The sequence below is a fragment of the Opisthocomus hoazin genome, chromosome 2, assembly GCF_030867145.1.
Source record: "Opisthocomus hoazin isolate bOpiHoa1 chromosome 2, bOpiHoa1.hap1, whole genome shotgun sequence".
Classification (NCBI taxonomy): Eukaryota; Metazoa; Chordata; class Aves; order Opisthocomiformes; family Opisthocomidae; genus Opisthocomus; species Opisthocomus hoazin.
Window position 1 is genome coordinate 58,092,378 of NC_134415.1, and position 22,279 is coordinate 58,114,656.

Below are 22,279 nucleotides of genomic sequence, written 5' to 3' on the forward strand. Positions count from 1 at the left end.
TAAGGTGCAAGCTTTGTTTTTTATTTCAGTCCAGCTGCGGAGTTTCCAATGACCGGCGAAGTAACTGGCCTCAGGCTGGTGGTCTGCACAGCAGCAACCGTCACCATCGCCCCGCCTGGAAAGAAGAGTCCCTGCGTGGCAGCTACAACACAGCGATAGTTGGACTCCCGTGCTGCACTCACTCTCGCTGCTCTCGCTCCAGCTCTGCCTGCAAGTGTTTTATTCCTGCCTGTCGTACGCGAAATCCACGATGGCTGGTTCCACTTGCAGCGGCACAGCAGCGAAGCCTGTGGCTGGGTAAAGTGGCTGGGAAGCTGAGCAGCTTCCCACACTGTGGCTGTGCTCGCGGGCTGGTGCTTTGTCGGGGGTCTCGCTGCTGTCCTGCCCGGAAGAACAAGAACAAACCTTTTGTTCTCCGGCTGGCCGCGTGCCGGCGTAATGGGCTTCGGTAATAGGAGCACTATGGGCACAGTGAGAAAAGACTACTTTTCTTGCTGCTATGGTAAGGCCGTGAAGGAGAACTAGATATATAATTAAAACTCCAAATGAATTTCAATGTTGGGAAACAATACCCCAACCAGGTGGGCAGTGCGTCTTTCCTAGAAGGCTGCATTTAAAATGTGGTCTTTCGGGTCTTGTGCTATTTGCCATGCCGGCTGCAGGCTGGGAGGGAAGAGAGGCCGGGCTTCCAAGCGAGGAACGGGCAGCATCAGCAGCAGTTTCTCCTAGACCCGGTGTAACACTGAAGTATGAACAACCAGACTTTGCATGACGTGGCAGGAGGGATCTGCACAAGGAGCAGTGGCACCCGGGTTCCCTCAGCAGCCGGCACAGCCAGCTCTGCGACTGCTGTCCTGCGCAGCTCACGTATGGCTCCAGAGATGGGTCACGGAGGCAGATGCTCTGTTCTTCTCGGTCTTCCTGCAACAAAATACCTCAACGACTGCCCCCACCATACAAGCTCCAGCTTCTTTTAAGGCTGTTTCACAGAGAGAAGAAACATACTTCTGTCTGCTCTCATGCTATAGTCTCATAGCAGAAAGTTTAGCTGGCAGCTGAAAATAAAGGCAATGCAAGAAATATAAGAATAAAATAAGTTTATTAGAGCTATTTTACATGAACCATTTGTATACCATGGCTGACTCGAAGTTACTGAAGTACAAAAGACGACATACAAAAAGATGCATGCCTCATTTGCCTCTGGTTTTATTGGGACCGTGATGAATGGGACATCCTTGGACAGTCGAACAAGATAGACAGCACGGTGTGTATGTTTATATACGTATATATAACATGTACTGTACACGTTTTACCGTTAACACATCTGAAGTTCACTCACACATATCAATTACTTGCTCTAATTCTATGAGAATTTCGCTGGGACGGGGCAGGTTGCTGAAGCTTTCAAGCTTTGCAGGGAGCTGTGGGATAACCAGCAGGAATCCTGCGCTCCGGCGTCTCAGGCAGAAGCCGCTGCGTGCTGCTCTCACACGCCGTGGAGGGGGTCAAGCTAGGGCTGGAAAAAGCTGGACAAGCCCTGAGCTCCGGGGGCAGATGTAGCTCCAGGATTGCACACGGCTGCTGTTGAGTGCTGGCAAGTCCAAACTCATCCGCTGAGGGCTTGTATTTCTTCATTGTAGCATTTAGTAAGCGTGACTCTGTGAGCTGCACATAGGTTTGAACTATGAATGAAAAAAAGACGCTTTGTTCCTTATATCCCAAATTTCGTTAGAAAAGCTGGTGCTTAGATACCGACTGCTTGTCATTAACAAAGCAAGACAAATTCTTTAACGAGAACACTCCCAGTGCATCGGGTGGAAAGTCCACAGGTCAGGCTCTGCTGGTCAGCGAAGCCACGTGTTAGTCTGGAGCGTCCTGGTCCCTGGAGTGGAGCACAGTGGTGGCAGCGCTAAGAAGAGCAGGGTGGCACGGGCTTCCCCCGGAGCCTCAGCCAGCGTGGCCGGGGCTGCTGGGCCTTGGCTGCTCCAGTGCCCTGGCCCCAGTCACGCTCTGCCGCAGCCAGGACCCCGACTGCTGCGGTGAGGGCAAGGGCACCCCGGGCCCAGTGCAGGGGGTCCCCACCTTGCAGGGTCTTCTGTGCAAGAGCCAACTGGAGCTACTGTCCAGAGCCTGAACGCTTCTTATTTTCTGAGCATGGGCATCTACCCACTTCTTTATTTTATCACCGAAGGGGAAGAACATGTTCCTCATCTCGTATGCTTCTTCTACATTTGAAACTCAACTAAAGGTTTTGGTCCTGTTGTAGAGGCAGAGGTTCATGGACACAGAAGAAAGGGGAGAAAACAACTGACCTAAATCCAATTTTTAGAGATACATCCCATTAATGAGGTAATCGGACTCTTCGGATGTAATGGGTCGAGCTTTTTTAAGCTTCTGTCTCACTAAACGCAGTCTGCAAGCAACCATAAGCAGCAGTAAAGCAGTGATGGCCAAGCCTAAGGCTAAGGGTAACACAGCACCTACAACGAGGTTAAGAGAAATTACACTTTATTTCATATGGTGAGAAATTGGTAGAGAAAACCTTAAATTATTTTTTTTCAAATGTACAGCTAGTCTATCAGTTAGGTGCTAATAGTTGGAGCAACTCATGCTGAGAAACTAAACTGTATGATCATACATGTTCAGAATATAGAAGTATGTTATTCAGTTCTTGACTAGAGTATCTGGATCTATAGCACCTGACTGAAAAACTAACATCACTCAAAATGAATTCACATGGTCAGTCTTACCTGTTTCTGGGACTGGACGGCCACCTCCAAGCTGATCTCTCTTCGGCACAGTTATGCCATTCCCGTTTTTATCATCTGTTCTTTTCCCTGAGGAACTGTTATCTGCACAAAGTCAAGCAAGATAAACGAATATTGCAGTTCAGTGGCTCAGGAAGTCTTATCCACAGGACACTAGAATTAAATAATGTGAAAGCATTTATGCTTAGGAAAAAAACCCCCAACTAGTTTAAGAACTGACTCCTACTGTATAACTTGAATTTTGAAATAATGTGAAACTAAAGCTAAAATGTAAATTCAATTTTGCATAGCAAACCACAATGCATCTCAACCAAACCCAAGTGGGTCATTTTCCACCGAAAAAAGACAGATATAAATTCTCTTTGATAAACTCCCATAATGGGGTGTAGACCAATCTGAGCTAAAACCTTACTAACACCATTATATAGGTGAAAATGAGGCCATTTCGAGTTATGTTAATCAACAGTGCACAATGCTACAGGCTCGGGGAGGAGTGGCTGGAAAGCTGCCCGGCGGAAAAGGACCTTGGGGTGCTGGTTGACAGCCGGCTGAACATGAGCCAGCAGTGTGCCCAGGTGGCCAAGGCGGCCAACGGCATCCTGGCTTGTATCAGGAATGGTGTGGTCAGCAGGAGTAGGGAGGTGATTGTGCCCCTGTACTCGGCACTCATGAGGCGGCACCTTGAGTAATGTGTTCAGTTTTGGGCCCCTCACCACAAGAAGGACACTGAGGTGCTGGAGCATGTCGAGAAGGGCAGCAAGGCTGGTGGAGGGTCTAGAGCACAAGTCTTGTGAGGAGCGGCTGAGGGAGCTGGGGCTGTTTAGTCTGGAGAAAAGGAGGCTGAGGGGAGACCTTACCGCTCTCTACAACTGCCTGAAAGGAGGCTGTAGTGAGGCAGGTGTTGGTCTCTTCTCCCAAATAACTAGGGATAGGACAAGAGGCAATGGCCTCAAGTTGAGTCAGGAGAGGTTCAGATTGGATATTAGGAAAAATTTCTTTACTGACAGAGTGGTGAGACACTGGAACAGGCTGCCCAGGGAGGTGGTGGAGTCACCATCCCTGGAAGTGTTTAAAAAACGTGTAGATGTGGCACTTTGGGACATGGTTTAGCAGGCATGGTGGTGCTGGGTTGACGGTTGGACTTGATGATATTAGAGGTCATTTCCAACTTTAGTGATTCTATGATTCTATGATGTCCACCCTTGGAACTTGTAAAGTGGGAAATGCATAAGCTGGCTACACAAATCTGTTACCAGCCACATATAGATGCAGAACTTATGTACTTGGAAGACATAAAAATAAGTGAGGAAAACATTTCAGAGGATGACTTGGAGCCACCTCAACTTTGTGTAGTACAGACGATGTAGCAGAGCACTGTAACTACACAAGAAGAGACAATGCATAGTTTGCTGCCAAGAAGCGTTTGTCTTCTGAGTGCAGGCGGCTGCAGTCTTGCTTCACAGGAGCAAAGAATAACTCAGCTGGGACTCCCTCCTCTTACCCTCCCACTGAAGTCCTATACCAGTAGCTATGGGGATGCTTCGTGCAAGAGCAACAGCTTAACCCACCCACATACCTTCGCAAAAATCAGAAATATGACTGTGTTTTAAAATGTAATGACTATATTTGTTTTTTACTGATAAATATTGAAGGGCACTTTGACTGTGCTGTGATATATTTGCTGGCAGCCCTCGGAACTGTGACGATGCCAGTGCAAACATACTATGCCACAAGATCTGTGAAACAGGAATATGAAATGTTGTAACTGGCATTACATATAGTGGTGGGTGTGAAGGAAGTGTTTAAGTCAATTAGCTTGGATCATGCACCACGCACAACTCCCACCCACCACCACCAGCTCCGAAGCACTGCAGAACGTGTCCCTGTCAGTGGCAGCAGCAAATACACACGACCATTAATTAGACCTTAAATTGTTTCACCGATGCTGGCATGAGGTTAGCGCTGATGTCCTCACTCTAAGGCACACACAGCCTCCCAGGCTCTGGCTTTACTGCCCTGCCATTGTGCCTAGGGGTGCATCAACGCTACCTTCACCTGCTAGGAAATGCCTTCGAAACAAGCCGCAGCCCCCCTTCCCATTCGCGTTCTTTAAGTTGTTCTGGCATGTAAAGGAGACTTCAGGAAATCCCAAGTGTAAACCATAGCGGCTTTAAGGTACCTGTATGGTGTCAGAGCTGTGCAAAATAATCTGAACGTAAATGAGACCAAAAGCAGCAGCTGTTTTCTGCTTCTGTCTTCCCTAAATTAAATTAAATGAATATTTGTCTTTGTTTTGGAAATACCCAAAAGACATCGGCTCTTCTTAGAGCTGCTGCAGCCTGCATGACAAGGCTAGATCTGAATGCCTCTTGTAGAAATTTGTTTCCCTGCCATTTCAGTAAAGGGAATATTTAAGTCCACTGCTTGTAAAGACATTTGGCAAATACATTGGGAGAGAAGTTTAGTGGCAAAACTTGGGAAGGGTAGAAGAAGAACAGAATCTTTTCAATAAAGCTGGTAGGGTTTTGTTAAGGCTTGTGGCTGTTCTTAGAGGGCTGGAGGGGCTGTCAGAGTCAATGCTCCTCAACATCCTGTCTGTTCTCAACTAGAAAATAAAGCGAGATTTCCCCAGACAGGTTTAGGAGCCTGACATAAAGCACGTTAGGTGGGTTTCGTTTTGTTTTCGCTTTCTAGTCCATGCCTGGGAAACTGCAATTTCTAGCCCTTTCCAGTTACCCTCAATTAGAGATTTAGGTTATGGCTCCTGCTGTCGATGCCTCCGCAGCAAAAGCATGACTAAGGCTTGGGCGCTCGGTCGAACGCTGTAATTCCAGCCCAGAGCAGTACTGCACAACAGCAGGCGTGGGCAGCCCGGGGAGAGGCGGAGAGCCCATGCCAGGGGAACGCAAAGCTGCTACGGTGATTTACACACTCGAGCTGGCTGTGCTGGGGAGCACAGATCTTCAGGCTGCTTGCGAAGTCAACCCGTCTGCGCGACCGTGTTTGCCGGACTGGCCACTGCTGCCTAGAAACCAGCCCACTGCTTGCCCCAGTGCGCTTTGTGCAACGACGTCTTTGTGCTATGCGTTCGCAAGAGCAGCGGTGCCAGAACAGGCAGCTGGGCTTGAGAGCTTCCCTGCAAAAGGGCGCCGGGGCACTTCGGAGGCAGCCACGCAGAAACGCCGTGCGGGCCTTTGGAGTAGATGCGGCCTGGGCTGCTTCCCTTCGGAGAGATGTCTGCAAAGGGAAAGGACTCCTCTACTGACACCTGATGCCTCTTCCTGCATCCGCTCCCAAATACCGAAGAAAATGTTTGTCCTCCCAGCTTGGGCAAAAGTAAACGACGCGTCTGTCGCAGCAGGCTCCGTGCCCAGAGTGCCTGAGGAGGTCATCCCTAAGTCAGACCTGGTGTTCCCCTGGAGGCACCCTGCTGCAGAGGAATCCCGCTGGAAAGGAAGGAGTGCAGAGCAAGATTCACCCGTTGTCAACAATGAATGAGGTTTGGGCGTTTTTTGGGGTTGGTCTTTTTCCCCCCCTCTTCATTGCGAATAGATCCTCTGCAAGGTCAGGTAGAAGTTTTAAACAGGCCTTGCCTGGGACTTGCATGTTTTCACATTTTCATACATAAATGTAAATCCTTAAAACACTTGTATCAAGTCAGAGTCAAGCATGAGGGGCTCCTGGAGTAAAGAAAGCAGGTTAAGGGAAATCTGAGGCAGAGAAACTGTAAGGAGAAAATGGATCCTGGGACAAATTTCCCCTCGTACTACCCTCATGGGCAGAAAGCTCATATTCCTGCTGCGAGGAACTATCCCGCAGCCCAAAACATTACAGCTCAGCCCGGCTCCTTTTAAAACAGACAAAAGCTAACTATGGTGGTTTTCGACAAGGAGGTCCCTTTACTGGACATCTTTACTGGATTCTCAGAGATGCAAGCTGCTTATGGGAAGGTAAGTAGCTAAAGGGACCTGTATTTATTGGTAGTGTAACCACCATTGTAATAAAAACAAATGTAAAAAAGAAAAGAAAGCAGCTCCCCAGTTCTGCAACTTCTTTGGAAAAACATCTGTTCTTTAAAAGTCAGCTGAAAGCTCCTGTATCGAGCATCGTGTCTAGCAGCCCCCTAGAACCTGCCACGTGCTGTCTCCAGTAGGTAAGCTACCCTTAATATTAACAAACGCCTCCTCTTGCTCTGCCTTGCAGTCCTTGGATCTAAGAGCATCACGTCTTCCTTCCTGACTTGCATTTCCATGATGATCTGCAAATGCCAACTAAGAAATAAGACAAATGTAGCCCTGAACGAGCACTCTCAAGTGAAAAGCTGGAACCTGTGCTGCCGCTGTGAAGCCATAGCTCTTAATATGTATCTTAAGTAGACAGCTTTGCGCCATGTTGACATTAAAATCATTAAAGCTTATTTTTAAATTTATTTAGAACAGTATATCAGGAGCCTAGATGTTTGCTAAGCCAGCTCTAGGCCAACATGCAACATTATTGTCTTGGTCCAACACAGACTTTTACAGTGTGACTGGGAGGTGCTGGTTCTGCCTTGGCACCAGCAGCGGGTCCGGCACTGTCTCCATCCCAGAGCAGAATATCTGCCAGCAGAGTGGCTGACCTGCTGAGGCAGCTGGTGTGGTTTCTGCTCAGTGCTGCTTACCTCTCCTCAGAAATGCCTCTAGCAATTACTGCCCCCCTGAACACTTTTCCAGATGGGCCTCATGGAGCTGCTCCAGCATTTCTGTGTCTCTCATTTTTGTAGCACCCAATTATTAGATTTGGTCTGTAACAACCTTGAGATAGCAGTGATGGGGAGAAATCCAATTAATGGATCTGGGTGGATTGGAATAGATTAGATGCCTGTCTCCTCAGCTCCCTAAAGATGGTGGGGCAGGACTTGAACCTCTCTGGATCTGGGAATCATGAATGTACAGCCTGCGACTCCTACGCAGTTTAAGCGTCTGCGTGAGAAGACAGTAACTCAGAGCAGATTTTGGCAGTTGCCCTTTGGACCCAGGTACCTAGCACCTCTTCAAGTCCCGCCAGATGCACCCTCTTTGGAAATGACCCACAGGCAATTTAAAAACTCACTGAGCTTTTTGCTGCTTTTTTGGTTAAAAGTACTGGGCTCCTGGGCCAGTAAGGACTGGGTCCTTTGATTCCACAAGGAAATCCTTAAGTATCATTTAACTGAACTTAAATTCTGACTGAGCCTTGTCAAAAGAGGAATATTAAAACCACAAGAATTAAAACCAGACATGGTCAGCTGGGAATCTTGCCTGTTTAAAATTAAAAAGTTTACAACAGCTTCTGCTAGTACACTAATCACTGAAGCCCCATCACATTTTTTTCTGTTTCATAATAATTTGTTTCTTTTATTGTCTGCTGCTGTGCAAAAGGCTACCTTGAGAGCAAACACAGTGCAAGTCAGCCAGTGTGTGATGGGTAAACACAGAAAATGACTATGTAAAAGAGCCACGCTTTTACACGCGCTTCCAATTATAACCTCTGATTATAGGCTGCCAAAGTTGGTGACCTCAATTCTGGTTTTAATTCTGGATTCACAAGCCCGATGGTTTCTGAGACCTACTCAGGAGCTGACTTTCCACTGGAGCCCGTAGCGCCCTTTGGCAATCTGATGTTTAGTTGGGGTGGCCCTGTATCAGGTGTCACGCAGGGCTATGCCTGCGAGAAGGGTTTGGGGCAGACTTCAGAATTTTAAGTCATTCCAATAAGGAACACTGAGGTCATCCACACTGCCAGAAAAGGGGGAAACATCTGAGAGACAATTTTGCTATCCATTCCTACACATTCACCGAGGCAGTCAAACTGTTGAAGAACGTTGTTTTCACTCCCTCTGCGGTCTCCACAGATGAAGCGCAAGCATCAGAAGAAACTTTAAAGTGCCAGCCAGGGAAGTGCCCTTTACCAGAGCCAGGAGCAGAGGGTACACTGCTCTGTTGTAACAAGAAAATAAAGCTGTTTGTTTGTAATTAGCTGCATCTTGGGCAGCAAGAATCAGTCTGAACTCTGAAGAAATAAAATTGGGAGGTCTTCCGTTCATTTTAGGCTCTGTGCATGCAGTTTTGCTTTCATTCAGTTGCCATTTCAGATCATTTTAATTCACCAGCAAGAACCTTAAAAGACAGACCAGTTTCACTGCAGCTTCTGGAGTTTCACCAAGGCAAGGGCTGGTGACTCTGCCTGTAACATCACTACACGCTGACTCACAACAGGCTCGCAGCCACTATGGAGGATACGACTGGAAACCTGGTGTTGTTTGTTACCAAAGACTGAGCCTTCTCTATAGTGATAAAAGATTTATCCTGCCCTGGAGACACATTTCAGAAAAAAAATGCCCATAATAATTGAGATATTACTTGTTGGGGGGGGGTGGGGGAGGTGGGGGTGTCATGAGTTAGCACCAGGAGAGATGCAATTACTCGCACCCAAGCTGAACAGTACTTTGTTACGTTCTGCTGAAGGTACCCTCCTACAGATTTAAAGAGCCTCATACACCAGCTCACACAGCTGAACCTGTGGCAGAATTTGTATTTAGCTCAGTGCACGTTTAGTTCCATAAGACTCTCTTCTTTTCCTAGCATTTCTACATTTTAACTTTCTTTTTGCACCTGGTAAGAACCAGACTTGACTTTATAAAGCAATACCTAGTTGTAACAATTATTACAAGCTTCTTTTGCATTTTGTACATTTGCAGATTTTTTACTCTTAGCCAGGCAGCAAAAGACAATTAAATTAAATTTAAGGAGCAAAACATTTTCCACCTCAAGAGAGAAAGACTTATTGAAACTGGTTCATTTAAATTCTTACCTGGCACAAATCCACTGATTTGTTTCTTTGGTCCCTGAGAAAGCGATTGGTTAGATACGTCTGCATCCACTGCAAGAAGTGGTTGATCTCTGGCAGTGGCTTTCAGGGTGTTTTCTGCAGAGAAGTTTTCATCTGCGTTTTCTGTCAGTCCTACAGTCCTTTGCTGGGTAGTGCCAAGAGCCACATGAGTCACCGTCTTCCGGCCCGGGCTGACTACGTTAAACAGAAACAAAAATCATCATTTTTATAAAGAATTGAAGGGAATGGGAGTGTTCTGGTGGAAGACCCTCCAATATGGGCCTTGAGGCAAGCTAAACAAGCTCATCAGGTTCAGACATATGATGAAGCTGAGTTCCAGAGACGTAGCAAGTTAACAACTGCCCGCTGTCAGTTCTTAAGCAAGAGTATACACATGAACCCTAGAGTGAAATCCAGGAACTGAAACGTCAATAAAAGGATGGTTAGCCATTGTGTCAACGCACCTGCTGATGGTTTTTGTTCACTTGGCTGAGCATACATTGAGGATGACTGATGGAAGCAAACAGAGCGATGGTGAATCAGCTGGTTCCCCTACGTGCTCACATTTCCAGCGCTTCACAGTCTTGCAAGGTGCACAACTGCACCTTGAAGCATAACTCTGAGACACCCTTTCAGATCAAGACCAGGGTCCTTGTTTCCAGAATCACCATGCAAGTAAAGAACTGACCTTTTAAATGCTGAGAAGTCTAACAGAAAATCTGTCATTTGGGGACCCTGGACAGTTTTGATATGCTTGGAAGAAAGGGGAGTTAATTTCTGAGCATCTGCTCATATATCTGAGCATATGCGGACACGAACCCTTCCCACGTACGATTTCCAAGGAAAGGCTCTATGGTGGGCGCAAGCTGCATGCTCACAGGGAGAGAGGCCACAGAAGCGGCATCATTTCCCTGTGGTCATTCAGGCTGTGGTTACTTTCACAGTCTGCACGGGGGCCCGGTGCACTTACAGTTCTGGCAGAAAGCTTCATCCGATCCGTCAGGGCACTGTCTCACGCCATCGCAAGCAAACGTGATGTCAATGCAGCAGCCATCATCGCAGAGAAACTGGTAGCGAGAGCAAACCCCGACACAGGCTGTTGAGAAAGAATTCTCAAATTACCAAAATCCAAGCAGCAAATACTGAGTCAATGACTAAAAGCTGCATTGCCAAGGAAAAAGCAAAACCACACTATGTCAAGAAGGACTCCACGAACAAGGCAGAAAGTTGAAGAAAGGCCAGGCTCAGCTATATTGACACAGAAGCTAATATAGCTGATAGCTGTTCCTTGCACCCTCATCACTATTCTGGCAATCTCTTTACTTCAGGAATACTCAACCTGGAGGCCGTAGCACCTTACACTTTTTGCAGCACTCCTATAGCACTTCAAACTCTGCTGGCCTAAGCTTGAAAGACCCCATACAGTCCTGAAAATATATAAACGACATCTCTATGGTTGTAACTGCATTTCTCCAACACGTAATTCCTACTATATACCCATTCTGTATTTCTGACAATACATTATTTTACGTGCACACATATGGATTATATGGGATCTTTTATGGCATGTTTTTTGCCACCTCATTAAAATACTGAAAGAATGCTCATCATTTATGCCTATGAGCAATCCATTGACTCCAATACAGTACGTGTCAGAACAGGAGTGAGCGTGAAGTCTTACAAGTGACCTTCACCAGAAAGAACTGATTGCTGCCTGCTTTAATATTTAGACTCCCCTAGAAATGGAGAGTGTCCCTGGATGCTCCATTTTGCATACTCAGCTTTCCTGAAATCCATTCTGACCTTCTAATTATCAAGTGTTTACATCTGTGCTTTTGTCTTTCCAGCATCGATGTAGTTCATTGCTTTGTAAAGCACTGTCAAATTCAGTGTTTGGTTAATGTTGTAACAGCAAATCGATTTGCATAACCAAGTCACAGCCTTCGATTGCTATCCTGCCATGTACCAAAAAGATGAGCAATGCTAAGGAAAGTTCAGCAGGAACACAGGCGCCTGTTTAAAACCCTTAAAATCATACTCAGAAAATGCATCTCCTAAATTTCAGTACTAATAATAGTGCCGGTCTGACATGCATTAAGGCACCGCAGACTGGCTTAACCATAGCAGTAGCACTTGAATTGCAAATGGACTTGGGGAATTAGAAAAAAGGCAGCAAATCTTCTGTGTGCTCTACCCAAAAGGTACCACGGATACCCACAGCAGCAAGTAAACAAACCAGCAAACCTCTCTGGCTGCTTTAGCTGAATTCAACATTAATGAATACAACTCTGTCATCCATTACTGGAATACAGGGGTTACTAAACAGATTTGTAACTGTTTTTTTGTAATACCAATTTATTGGCACTGGGACTACCCTCTCATGTAGAGATACTGCACTGGTGCAGAGCAAAGTTTTCACCACTTCAGCTGAACACAGTGATGATGCTATTTAACCTTTACCTTGTGCCAGAGCAGCAGATCCATATTAGCAACTTGCTAATTACAATGTAATTAGAAGTTACTACATTAAAAAGCACAGAATTGGCAGCCACTGAAATGTAACTTCTTTTCTACTTTTGATGCTTTTTGCATGTTTCTTGAGCTCAGAGTTTTAAAATGATGGGTCAGTCCCAGCTTCAGCTTCCAGTAACATAAGGCTTCAATAACAACCATTACACTGAAAAGCTTAAATGCATGAAAACAAGAAACCATCCCATCTTTTAGACTACAGATGCAGGCCAATATTATTATTAGTCTGTGTATCACACCCACTATTAACTGCTTTTAACTGGGTCTTCACTATAGCACAAGCCTTGTCACCTTCCATGCACCATCTGACCTACACAACGGACTGTCAGGATGTGCCTCATACATATGGCAGCATTTCATTTTTCCAACCCTGCATGCTTATTTGCAATGCAAGGATGAGCCTTTAAATGCTTGGAAGTATTACTGCTCTAACAAAGAAGCCATGCTTGCTTGCTTCCTCACTTTGAAACAGCAATTTAAAACTGAAAGAGATGTCATTAAGTAATGAATACAGGCAAAAACCCCACTAGAAATGGAGAATAAGACTTCTGCCTCCATCGAGTCCCTTGCTCTGAATATCATCATACCCTGGGTGTCACACAGGCAACGGCTCCAGCCATTGTCTCACCTGCTGCAGAATGAACCATGGGCAGAACGGTCACAGAGATGTTGTCAGAGCTCTGCTGACCTGCGGTGTCTGTCACAGTTAGCTGGAAAATATACCCGCCTTCCTGGACGTGAGACAGTTTCAGTGTTCCTGGTTGTGGTACCTGGTAAAAGAGACACAGAGAAAAAAAACAGATTGGTATAAAGGATCTGTCCATCAACTTCAGGAACAGGGAGCTCATTTCCGGACAACGCTTTTCATGCAGATTAAATACTTAAGTCTAGCCAGCCCACTCAAGCACGTGTACCAACATGTAACATTTTGATCTTTCTTTTCACATCCATTTGTAAAAATAAACACATTCAGCATTTATGTACGGTTTTTCCCGGTACACTCAGTTACCTGGAGCTGTGGATCTTAACACTGAAGAATAAATGGAAACATACATTTAACTCACTTTTTCAGTAATTAGAAGTGTAGTTTTAGAGGGTATGCAGTAAAATATTAGAGTATTTTGCTCTCTGTTGACTTATCTGTAGACAATATGCATGTATCCACAGAAGTTACTTTTGCTATTTATTTATGATAAGGTGACTGATAGCATTGCTTTATTAATAAGACTGCCCACCTCTGCCCAGTATGACATTTGATGTAGTCACTTGCAACTTTTGCAAACTGCTGGACAGAATTTTTCCATGACCCACACTGAATTTCCGTGCCTTGTTCTGAACCAGAAATAAGTTCTTCTGTAGCGAGTGACCTAAACATTCGGTTTCAGAAGGTCATGCAATACAAATACAGAAAGAACTTAAATTAGATTAGATAATTAAGAAATTAATAAAACAACTTATTTTATGATAATTTAAAATAGGTGTCAAAATGGCATTACTAGTACATTGGTAAATTAGAAGTAAGTTTGTATAAAATGAGTGTTATATTTGTAAATGCTAAACTTTTTTTAACCTTGTGACAATTACCAGTCACAAATGACTCCAGCTGTCTGAGAATTCAGTTACATATACTTCAGTAACTACAAAAAAGTGCTGTAGCTTTTTTGGACATGTAGTGCATTTTTACAAATGATATTTTTATAAGTAATTGAAAGGTACGTTACAATAATCTGTGATTATCTTTAACATTAAAAAAAAAATCAATAAAGATCTTTGGCTTGCTTATTTAAAGTTTCTTTTCGTGCCTAAAAGAGAACAGGAATTTTCAATAAATACGGTAATAGAGTCCTAGACCTAGCTTTATAGCAGGGTGTATTGACAAACACATTTTGCTCTTCTCATAAGTGCATTTCCTAACTGAAATTTCTTTCCTTTTCTATTCACACGAATGCACTCGGTTATCTGATTATGCTGTTAATTACCTCCTGATGGAGTATATGACCCCTTAGAATTTTATTCTTTAGCATATTACAGAAATAAATTTGCTCTAAAAACCACATGCTGCTGTTCACCATAACTAATGTCAGAGCAAATACGGTATTTAAAACTCTAAAGCCATGGAGTCCAACTCTCCTCTCAGTGCAGAGCCAGAGGAACGCCACTGACTTTCAAATACACCGCCATTCCTCCTGGCAGCCTCTGTGCTTTCCTTTTGGTCTCCATCCTGCCCTGAAGAATGCCCGACTGCACCTGCTTTCTTACAAACTCTGGCTCAAACCGGACAGTAAATTTCAAGACAATGAGCATTTTGAAAAAAAACAACCCATAACTGCCCCCACGTGTCACAGAGCTGCACAGCTACAGCATGTGTAACAACCTCAGAAGCAAATTACATAAGAGGCAATAACCAGCCATAACAGAAAAAAAATTTTCCACTGGCTTCCTTCTACAATGCGATAAGATCTCTTTATAGCAGTCCTTTCCCCTCCTCTGCCTTCTATTTATTCATTGGTACATAAGTGCAGTGCAACAGCTGCCTTTTATCTTATTTAAACACAGTCCCATTCTCCCTTGTAGCTATGGATTCATATATAATTTTCTAAGAATAAATGACACGAAATCCAGCAACTAAAGCACTAAAGACAGCAACTGAAGATGGTACAAAAAAAATCACAAGTACAAACATGAACTTTAAATTTTTTAATTAACTTCCAATTTTTTTCTTACTGTAGATATACTACTACACCACGGATTAATTTAAAGAGTATTTAATCGCTATTTAAAGAAAATAATGCTGCAAAGGGTCAGATTAACAACTCTTGATAATAAAATGTTCATTTCATCCAGATGGTATCTAGCAACTATTAGAGCTTCATTAAAGTCTTTTCTATGTATTATGCTGTTCACACTCCTTACCAAAGCCTTCTGGCCTTTTAATTTTCAAGCCAATAAAATAATAAATGAAGATAAACAAACTCGCAGTGGTCTTTGACATGACAGTTTCAAGCTGCAATACACCCTCAAGTCATTCAGAACCGGCTGACTGCAGTCACCCTTCCAAAGGTGTGGATCTTGCAGTAGAAGACAGAACTTTCAAAAGCATGCAGCCTTGGCTTAGCTAACACTTTTGAACACCCCTGCTGTGTTTTCAGCGAGGAATATGTTTATAAAAAGTTACTTGTGCATAAATTTCAGTAACCATTCACCAGAGAAACCCAATTGTCTTCTTAGGGTTCACCCAGCAGCATGTTTCCTAACTGTGACATGGCGATCTTCAATTACGCACACACTACCTACGCTGCCCTCCGGGAGACTAAGGAATAACCAATTGCTCTGTTGGCTTTTTCCATGGATGACAACTATAGGTTTCAATGCATTTAGCTAGCTCTTTGTGTTAGGCAAATGTCTGGTTTGTTCCATCATTACACATCTTCAGTAACTTTGCTGATATTGGTATTCTGTCTTTGGTATTACCGATCTGAACAGACACAAGCAGCAACTGTCAGGTACTGCTCATGGTGGCACTGGCACACATGGCCTCTCGGGTTCTGGACTGTTCCTGTTGTTGATCCTGGCCTGCTTAAACTCTTCCTACCCATTGGCAGCATCTCAACAACAGTAAGGTCTATGGCCCACACCCTCTCCCCTTTACACGTTCCTCCCACTCTAGGTGGAGTTCCCAGCATGTCCTGAATATTTAAGTTGAAATCCAATTGCAGCAGAAATTGCATGGATGTAATAAAATAGCATCCCAAGGTATCTGATAAGGTCTACATCACACATTTCTTTGCAGTTTCTCGATAAGCATCAACAGAAGACTGTTGGTGGGAATACCTTATTATTTTCAGTAACTGAGCTACTGAGGTATCTCTAACCTGGATCACAGAAGATGAAAACCAAGTGCAGTGAGCACAAACAATGGTAAAAGAAAAGAAGAGCTGAAATACAGTAGAGTATTAGCATCTACTTGTGTGCTATTGGCTGTCTCATGCCATCCTGGAGACAGACAAACTGCATAAAACTCTAGAAATAATCCCTGGAACAACCTCCCCAGGGACACAGTAGTCTCCATTGCCAGAGGTTTTCAAGATGTGACTGGACAGGGCACTAGATAATCTCATCTAGGCTCCCTCACTCACAAAAGGTTGGACCAGACGATCTTGCGAGATCCCTTCCAACCTGGCCTGCTCCATGGTCCTATGAAATAAATGCTCACGTTGTACAGTCATCCTAATGTTGGTGCCTGGTAGCCGTATCCATTTGAATGCATCTCGTGTTTTAGCTCTACGTTTAAAACCGCTATAACTAACACAACAACCTGCGAAAGACTGGCCATGTGTGAGACTGCACGTGTACCTTCATTTCCACCGACGAGTCACCTTGCACCAATAACCACTCGTACTGCACAATTCCACGGTCGTCTGAGCTTCCTCGGCCATCCAAGAGCACCCAGTCGACAGGTGACTGCAGCACAACATCTTGTCCCGCCTTGCACCGTGGAGGCTCGTCGTATTCTTCTTCTTCTTCAATTAAAAAAAGAGAAGCTCAGTTATTTATCAGGGGAAAATGAGTGATTATTTATATAAAACGTATTTTTTCTTGGTCAAGGTATTGATTCACTGCTGTGCAACTCCGTGAAAGGTAGGACATGTTCATTAGTGCACATTTTGTTAAGTGAATCTACTTAAATTTTAGGTAACCGTTCGATCCTCAGCAATGTCTTCAGGAAATAACTGCTACATGAGAAGCACATCGCATAGAAAACCTCTCCACGTGCATGGACGTTTCACTAATATACCAAACAGGTTTGTTAGCATCAGTGTAGATTTTTAATCTGAACGTATGTAATATGAATTACATACGTATTCACATGGCAGTTACTGCACACCGTTTATAGCACTCCATATAACTTAATAAGCTTTTAGTCTCTTTTTATAATACATCATTACAGGAGTGAAAGACTTCTTTAACATAAGCTGGCATCCTGGTGAAGCAGTGCACATGACGATCAAAAATCATAAGAAATGCTGACTGATTTTAAGTGCCTAATTTAAGACATTCAAAGCTTGATTTTCAGACTGTTTAGCATTTGTAGCATTTTGCTATATTCAAAGTACAATTCTTATTGATTAAAAATGCAAGTACTAAGTACTTTTTCCAATGAGACCCCAAGTTTTTCAGGTTAGACTCACAAGACCCGTGGTACGTTACGCAACACAGCCTCTGAGAAGCGGTCACTTGCTCTGCAACCTTCAGGCAGCGCAGGGAAGAAAGAGGGATAAAATCTACTTCTACAAGCCAGCATTTGACAGCTTTAGCCACAAGACTGTATCGTTCTGCAGTCCCCCGCTCAACTTGCATTCCTTCTCTGGGCATGGGATGTTCCCAGCACCCCGAAGCGCCAGGGTGCTCTCTGCTCTTCGACCTCTGCAAAGGATACCCTGGAAAGGATATCGATTTTCAGCTCAGACAAGCATCTACTGCACGCAAGGCTGTAGCTTCACTCGGCGCGGGCAGAGCTGTGCGAGGAAAGCAGAGGCGCTCCCCCATCGGCGCAGGGATTCGCCCTTGCACGTGCTCCTCTCCAGTTTCAAGAACTTGCTCGAAGGCACAGAGCTCATCAGAGCAGTGGGACAATTTTTTATTGCTGACTGAACAGCAAACTTCTTATTTCTTCTTTTTCTCAGAAGCAGGTAAGGCATGGAAAATTTTGAGGCAAATGCCAGGGAAACGTACAAATAACTGAAAATAGGGCCTAATAATAGAAAGTATGAAACAGTTCTTGCTCACCCAGCTGGCACAGGAAGCTTTGCCTAATCTGTATACACTCCGTTCTCAAAACCAACTTTGTTTAGAAACCAACACTTAGGTGCCAAAAAAAACCCCTCATTGTTAATAAACACCATCATTATGGTGCCATAAGGATATTCTCTTCCCGGACTAACTTTACACTCCAGCAGCCTGAGCTGCGATGGCAGAACCGCTTCACGCTGAGGCAGGTCACAGAAATCCGTGACAGCTCTTTGCTACAGACGAGTGAGGGACCACACTCAGGCCTCCGGTCCCAAAGGATGGAGGCACCATGCCTTTGCTTGTAAGCTACCACAACATCTTCAGAATGGTAAATCAATGGCAAATCAGCTCGTCTTTTGCTCTAGTAAAGAAAAAACTGGCCCGAGAGAGACATCTGGCATGGGAGCAGACAGCCCATTGAGCTAAAGACTCTTTTTCCATAGCAAAGTTTTAAGCAACGGAATACATTACCCTCAGTAAGTGGAACACGTCCAGACCTGGGGAATACAAGGTTCTAACAAGTCAGCATAAAAAACCAAGGAGGCATACTCAGGAGCCACTTACAACCACTGCTTACGGGAGTAAAGGACTATCAGCCGCAGGTCAGCAGAAAAATCAAGCTCAGAAAGCATCTGTTAACATCTAACTTTTATTTAGGTTGAACATAAGTGAGCAGTATGAAACTGATGTACCAGATCAACCCCCTAAGATGCTGGAGCTGGCTGCTTTCTCGAAAAGGGGCCGCCAACTTCACGAGAAACACTTTTTTCTTAGGGGGGGACATGACAGGCGTAATTGATTCTGCTTCCTCCACCCTTTATACAGACTTGGCCTGCCAATAATGGAGTTGCCAGTTACCTGTCTGAATGAAGGCTTTGTTATAAAAGGTTATTTCACTGCCGATTCCTGAATGTCTTTGATATCAGTTTACCTTAACGCTGAATGAATACCGTTGCCCATCACCAGTGAGCAGCACAGAAGGAAAAGTCAGACGTTGCTGCTGAGGCACTCCAGCCCTCTTTCTTCCCTCGTCAGAAATTTAAAAATCTGCCTAACACAGGCAAACCCAACTACCTCTTCTTTCAGTACAGGCACATGGGGTTTCATTGTTTCCACAACACAAACTGTCTGGAAGTGCAAAGTAAATCCACAGCCAAACCAGCACAAACCGGGTGCAAAGGGAAGGACTCGGATTTACACTGGAATGTTCAGTCTCAAAAATTCATGCCACCGCTGACTGTTCTGGAAGCACACAGAGATAGACTTGATCTGAAGAATACTTATCTGTCTTTAATTGCTCCAAGAGTTAAATAAGCAATCGGGTTTGGTTTACTGAAGAAAGATCCTTCACATAAATGAAACAACAATGCCCTAGAGATCACTGTACAGTAACATTCAGAAATGTTTTGGAATTACGAGGACACCATGTTTATGGATAAATGTTGGTTTGTGATTATCAAAAAGAAAGCAGCAGAAGACTCAACACCACAGTACTCCAAAAAAAACCCCAAAAAGAACAGGTAAAATGTGATCCCTTCATGAAAGAAAATCTTGAAATGAAAAGCTCTTTCCTAAATTTCCTAAATTCAGTCACGGGGTGACATAAGGAAGAAGAGAAATCCCTTCATCTTCCTGTAATGATGCACTGTTGTCCAGATTCATTTTTCAGTGCAATTCAAGAATGCAGTGGTAACATAACACCAGACAGCAAAAGAATCCAATCTTAATTTTATCTCTCCTGGTCTATGTCACGGCTGACAGATGTTTGAATAAAAGTTCATTCTCTTTCGTGGCTCTGCTGCAGTGCCAGTGTAATTGCATTAAGAAGCCATAAACCCCTGTTTCCGATACTACCATCACCCGCAAGGCAGGCTTCTAAATAAATCCAACAGGACACAGAGCAATTTGCAGATTAGGAATCGAAATCGCTGCAAGCCCAGTGCTGATAGCCATGAAAGCTGCCAAAACGGCAAGGCATTCAAGAATTCCAGAATTCAAGAACTCAAAGAACTCAAGAAATTCAAGATTTCTAATAGCTGGAGTATCATTTGAACACTAGTATTATTTACATTGTGCCATAACTGCACTCAACATTAGGGCCAGGTTTTAATGGAATTAAGGCAGTTCAAAATTATGAAGGACATTTGAAGACATTTTCACAGGTTTTCAAAGCAGCCTAATTCTCTGTGACTTGGATGTAAAATCTAGTCTGAAGCCTTCTATCTCGCAAGTGTATACAGGGTTATAAAACACAATTATCCAAGAGCTGCTACACAAATGATACTGTGGAACTAACACTTTCCCTGCTGCAAATGCCAAAATCATACCTTGGCTTTTTCTGGTACCTTAACCTTGCCTCATCTTTCCTGCCGTAAGTTCCTCGCTATAGCTCTCTAGTTTACCTGGCCATGCACTTTGCAAAAAACATTTAGGCACCGTAACTCCTCTAAAAACCGAGCCCCTGCCCTCCCTTATATCCAGGGGATTGCCACTGGCATTCTCACGGCAGGGGCAGGAGCGGGCAGAGGATCACGCCTGAGGTCTCCCCTGCCAAGGGAGGGTAACAGCAGGTGCCGCCTGGACACAGAGCTTTCACTCACACCACCGCCAGGTCTTCTTCGCGCTGCACGCAGTGACTGATCTACTTCAGCTGAGATACATCGCCGAAGGTGAAGAAGAGGAAAGTATTGTCATCGGGAGGTAACGAAATTAAGGGAAAATGAACTAAGACGCAACCGCTTAACAACAGGTGGTGAGTACGTTCTTTGGCTCAGATGCTAGGAAACGGACTCCAGACTGAGAAACCCAGGCTTGTCTTCATCTACGGCTGCTTGCTCCGGATGATGCTGTTCCTACACCCGCGTCGGGGCTGAACAAACCGCCGCCTCCGACCCGGCCCAGACCCCGGGGGCGGTTCGTGGGGTCTCCGCGCTGCTGCCCCCGGGCTACCCGCGAGGGACCCTTCCCTCCCTCAGCCCAGCTCTCAGCCCCTTGGGCAGGAGAAACTCCGCATCCCGTGAGTGAGAAACCCGCTCAGGCGGCAGCGCTCGCACGGCAGCCCCGGGAAGCAGGGCACCGCTGCTCCCAGGCCACCCCGCCACCGGGCACCCGTCTGGTCCCCCCGAGGCTGCGCTCACCCCGCCGGCCGGCTCCCGGCCCCCGGTGCCGGGCTTTGCCAAGCCGGCACAGCCCGCAAAGCCCCGCGCCCTCGGGCACGGCCGGGCCGCCTCTCCCGCCTCACGACGCGGGTTCCCCCCCCGCCCCGCATCGCCAGCGGCCCCGCGGCAGCGGAGCGGCAGATGGCGGCGGCGAGCGGGCCCCCCCGCCGTCCCCGCCCGCCCCCGCGCCGAGAGCCGGCTGCCGCCATTTCCCCCCCGCCGCCGGGCCGCCGCTGCCGGCGCCCTCCCCGCGCGGAGCCATCTTGGGCCGGGCCCCGCGCCCCGCGGCGGCGCTTACCCGGCGGCGGGGCGAGGCCGGCGGGCCGGCGGCTGTAGGTGCTGTAGCCGCGGTGCGGGGCGAAGCGGCAGACGGGGCGGCCGCGGTGCGTGCAGTTGAAGAGGTAGCAGCCCCGCTCCGCCGCCGCCGGCCCCCGCGGCCCCTGCACCACGGCCAGCGTGCAGCGCGGGTCGGCGCAGCAGGCGTCCAGGCACTGCCGCCAGCCCGCCGCGGCGGGGGGGGCCCGCAGGAAGGTGGCGCCGGCCGCGATGGAGTCCTTGGTGCGGATGATGGAGTCGGGCCTGGCGGAGAAGCTGCCGCTGCCGCCGCACCGCTCCCCGCCGCCGCCGCCGCCCGCCGCCGGCGGTCCCGGCTCCTCCTGCTGCAGCTGCCGGCGGAACTCCTCCAGCAGCGACTCCACGCCGGAGATCTGCGAGCGCAGGTCGGCCAGCGGCGCCGCGCACCGCCCGCCCGGCAGCACGGCCCGCCCGCCCAGCGCCGCCAGCAGCACCAGCACCAGCGCCGCCATGGCCCCAGGCGGCGGCGGCGGCGGGAGCGGGAGCGGCGGCGGGACCGGCTCCCCCCGCCGGCACCCGCGAGCGCGGCGCGGGGAGGCGCCGGCCCCGCCCGGCTGCGCGAGGCGGCGCGGCGGCGCTCAGCACCCGCCGTTGTGAACAGCTCCGTCGGGAGAGGAGGCCCCGCCCCGGCCCCGCCCCCGGCCCCGCCCCTCCGCGGCGGCGTGTGGAAGCGCGAGGAGGCGAAAGAAGTCGGGGAGGCGCGGGGGGCTGCGGCCCGGGGGCAGCGTTTCTGCTTGGGAATCGTAGCAAAACAAAAAGGGCAAAGCCCCCAAAACCCCAAAACCCAGCAGTGAAAAACGCGGCGAGCAAAGCTGTGGCTTCCTCAGCTTT

General features: G+C 46.7%; 1 protein-coding gene across 4 annotated transcripts; it reads right to left on the reverse strand.

Annotated features, from left to right (window-relative positions):
- Window positions 1-1,109: 1,109 nt before the first annotated feature.
- LRP11 (LDL receptor related protein 11) lies at window positions 1,110-21,900 on the reverse strand. 4 transcript variants are annotated; one of them, XM_075413784.1, is made up of 7 exons: window positions 21,393-21,900; window positions 16,500-16,663; window positions 12,775-12,916; window positions 10,588-10,713; window positions 9,600-9,812; window positions 2,751-2,852; window positions 1,110-1,682 (listed from the first exon to the last, which is right to left on the reverse strand). In XM_075413784.1, the coding sequence occupies exons 1-7, from the start codon at window positions 21,898-21,900 to the stop codon at window positions 1,405-1,407; spliced, it is 1,533 nt and encodes a 510-aa protein (XP_075269899.1). In that variant the 3' UTR covers window positions 1,110-1,404. The 4 variants fall into 4 exon arrangements, with proteins under 4 accessions (XP_075269899.1, XP_075269898.1, XP_075269900.1 ...); XM_075413783.1 differs by having other exon boundaries at window positions 16,500-16,666; XM_075413785.1 differs by having other exon boundaries at window positions 1,589-2,480; window positions 16,500-16,666.
- Between the last annotated feature and the right edge of the window lie 379 nt (window positions 21,901-22,279).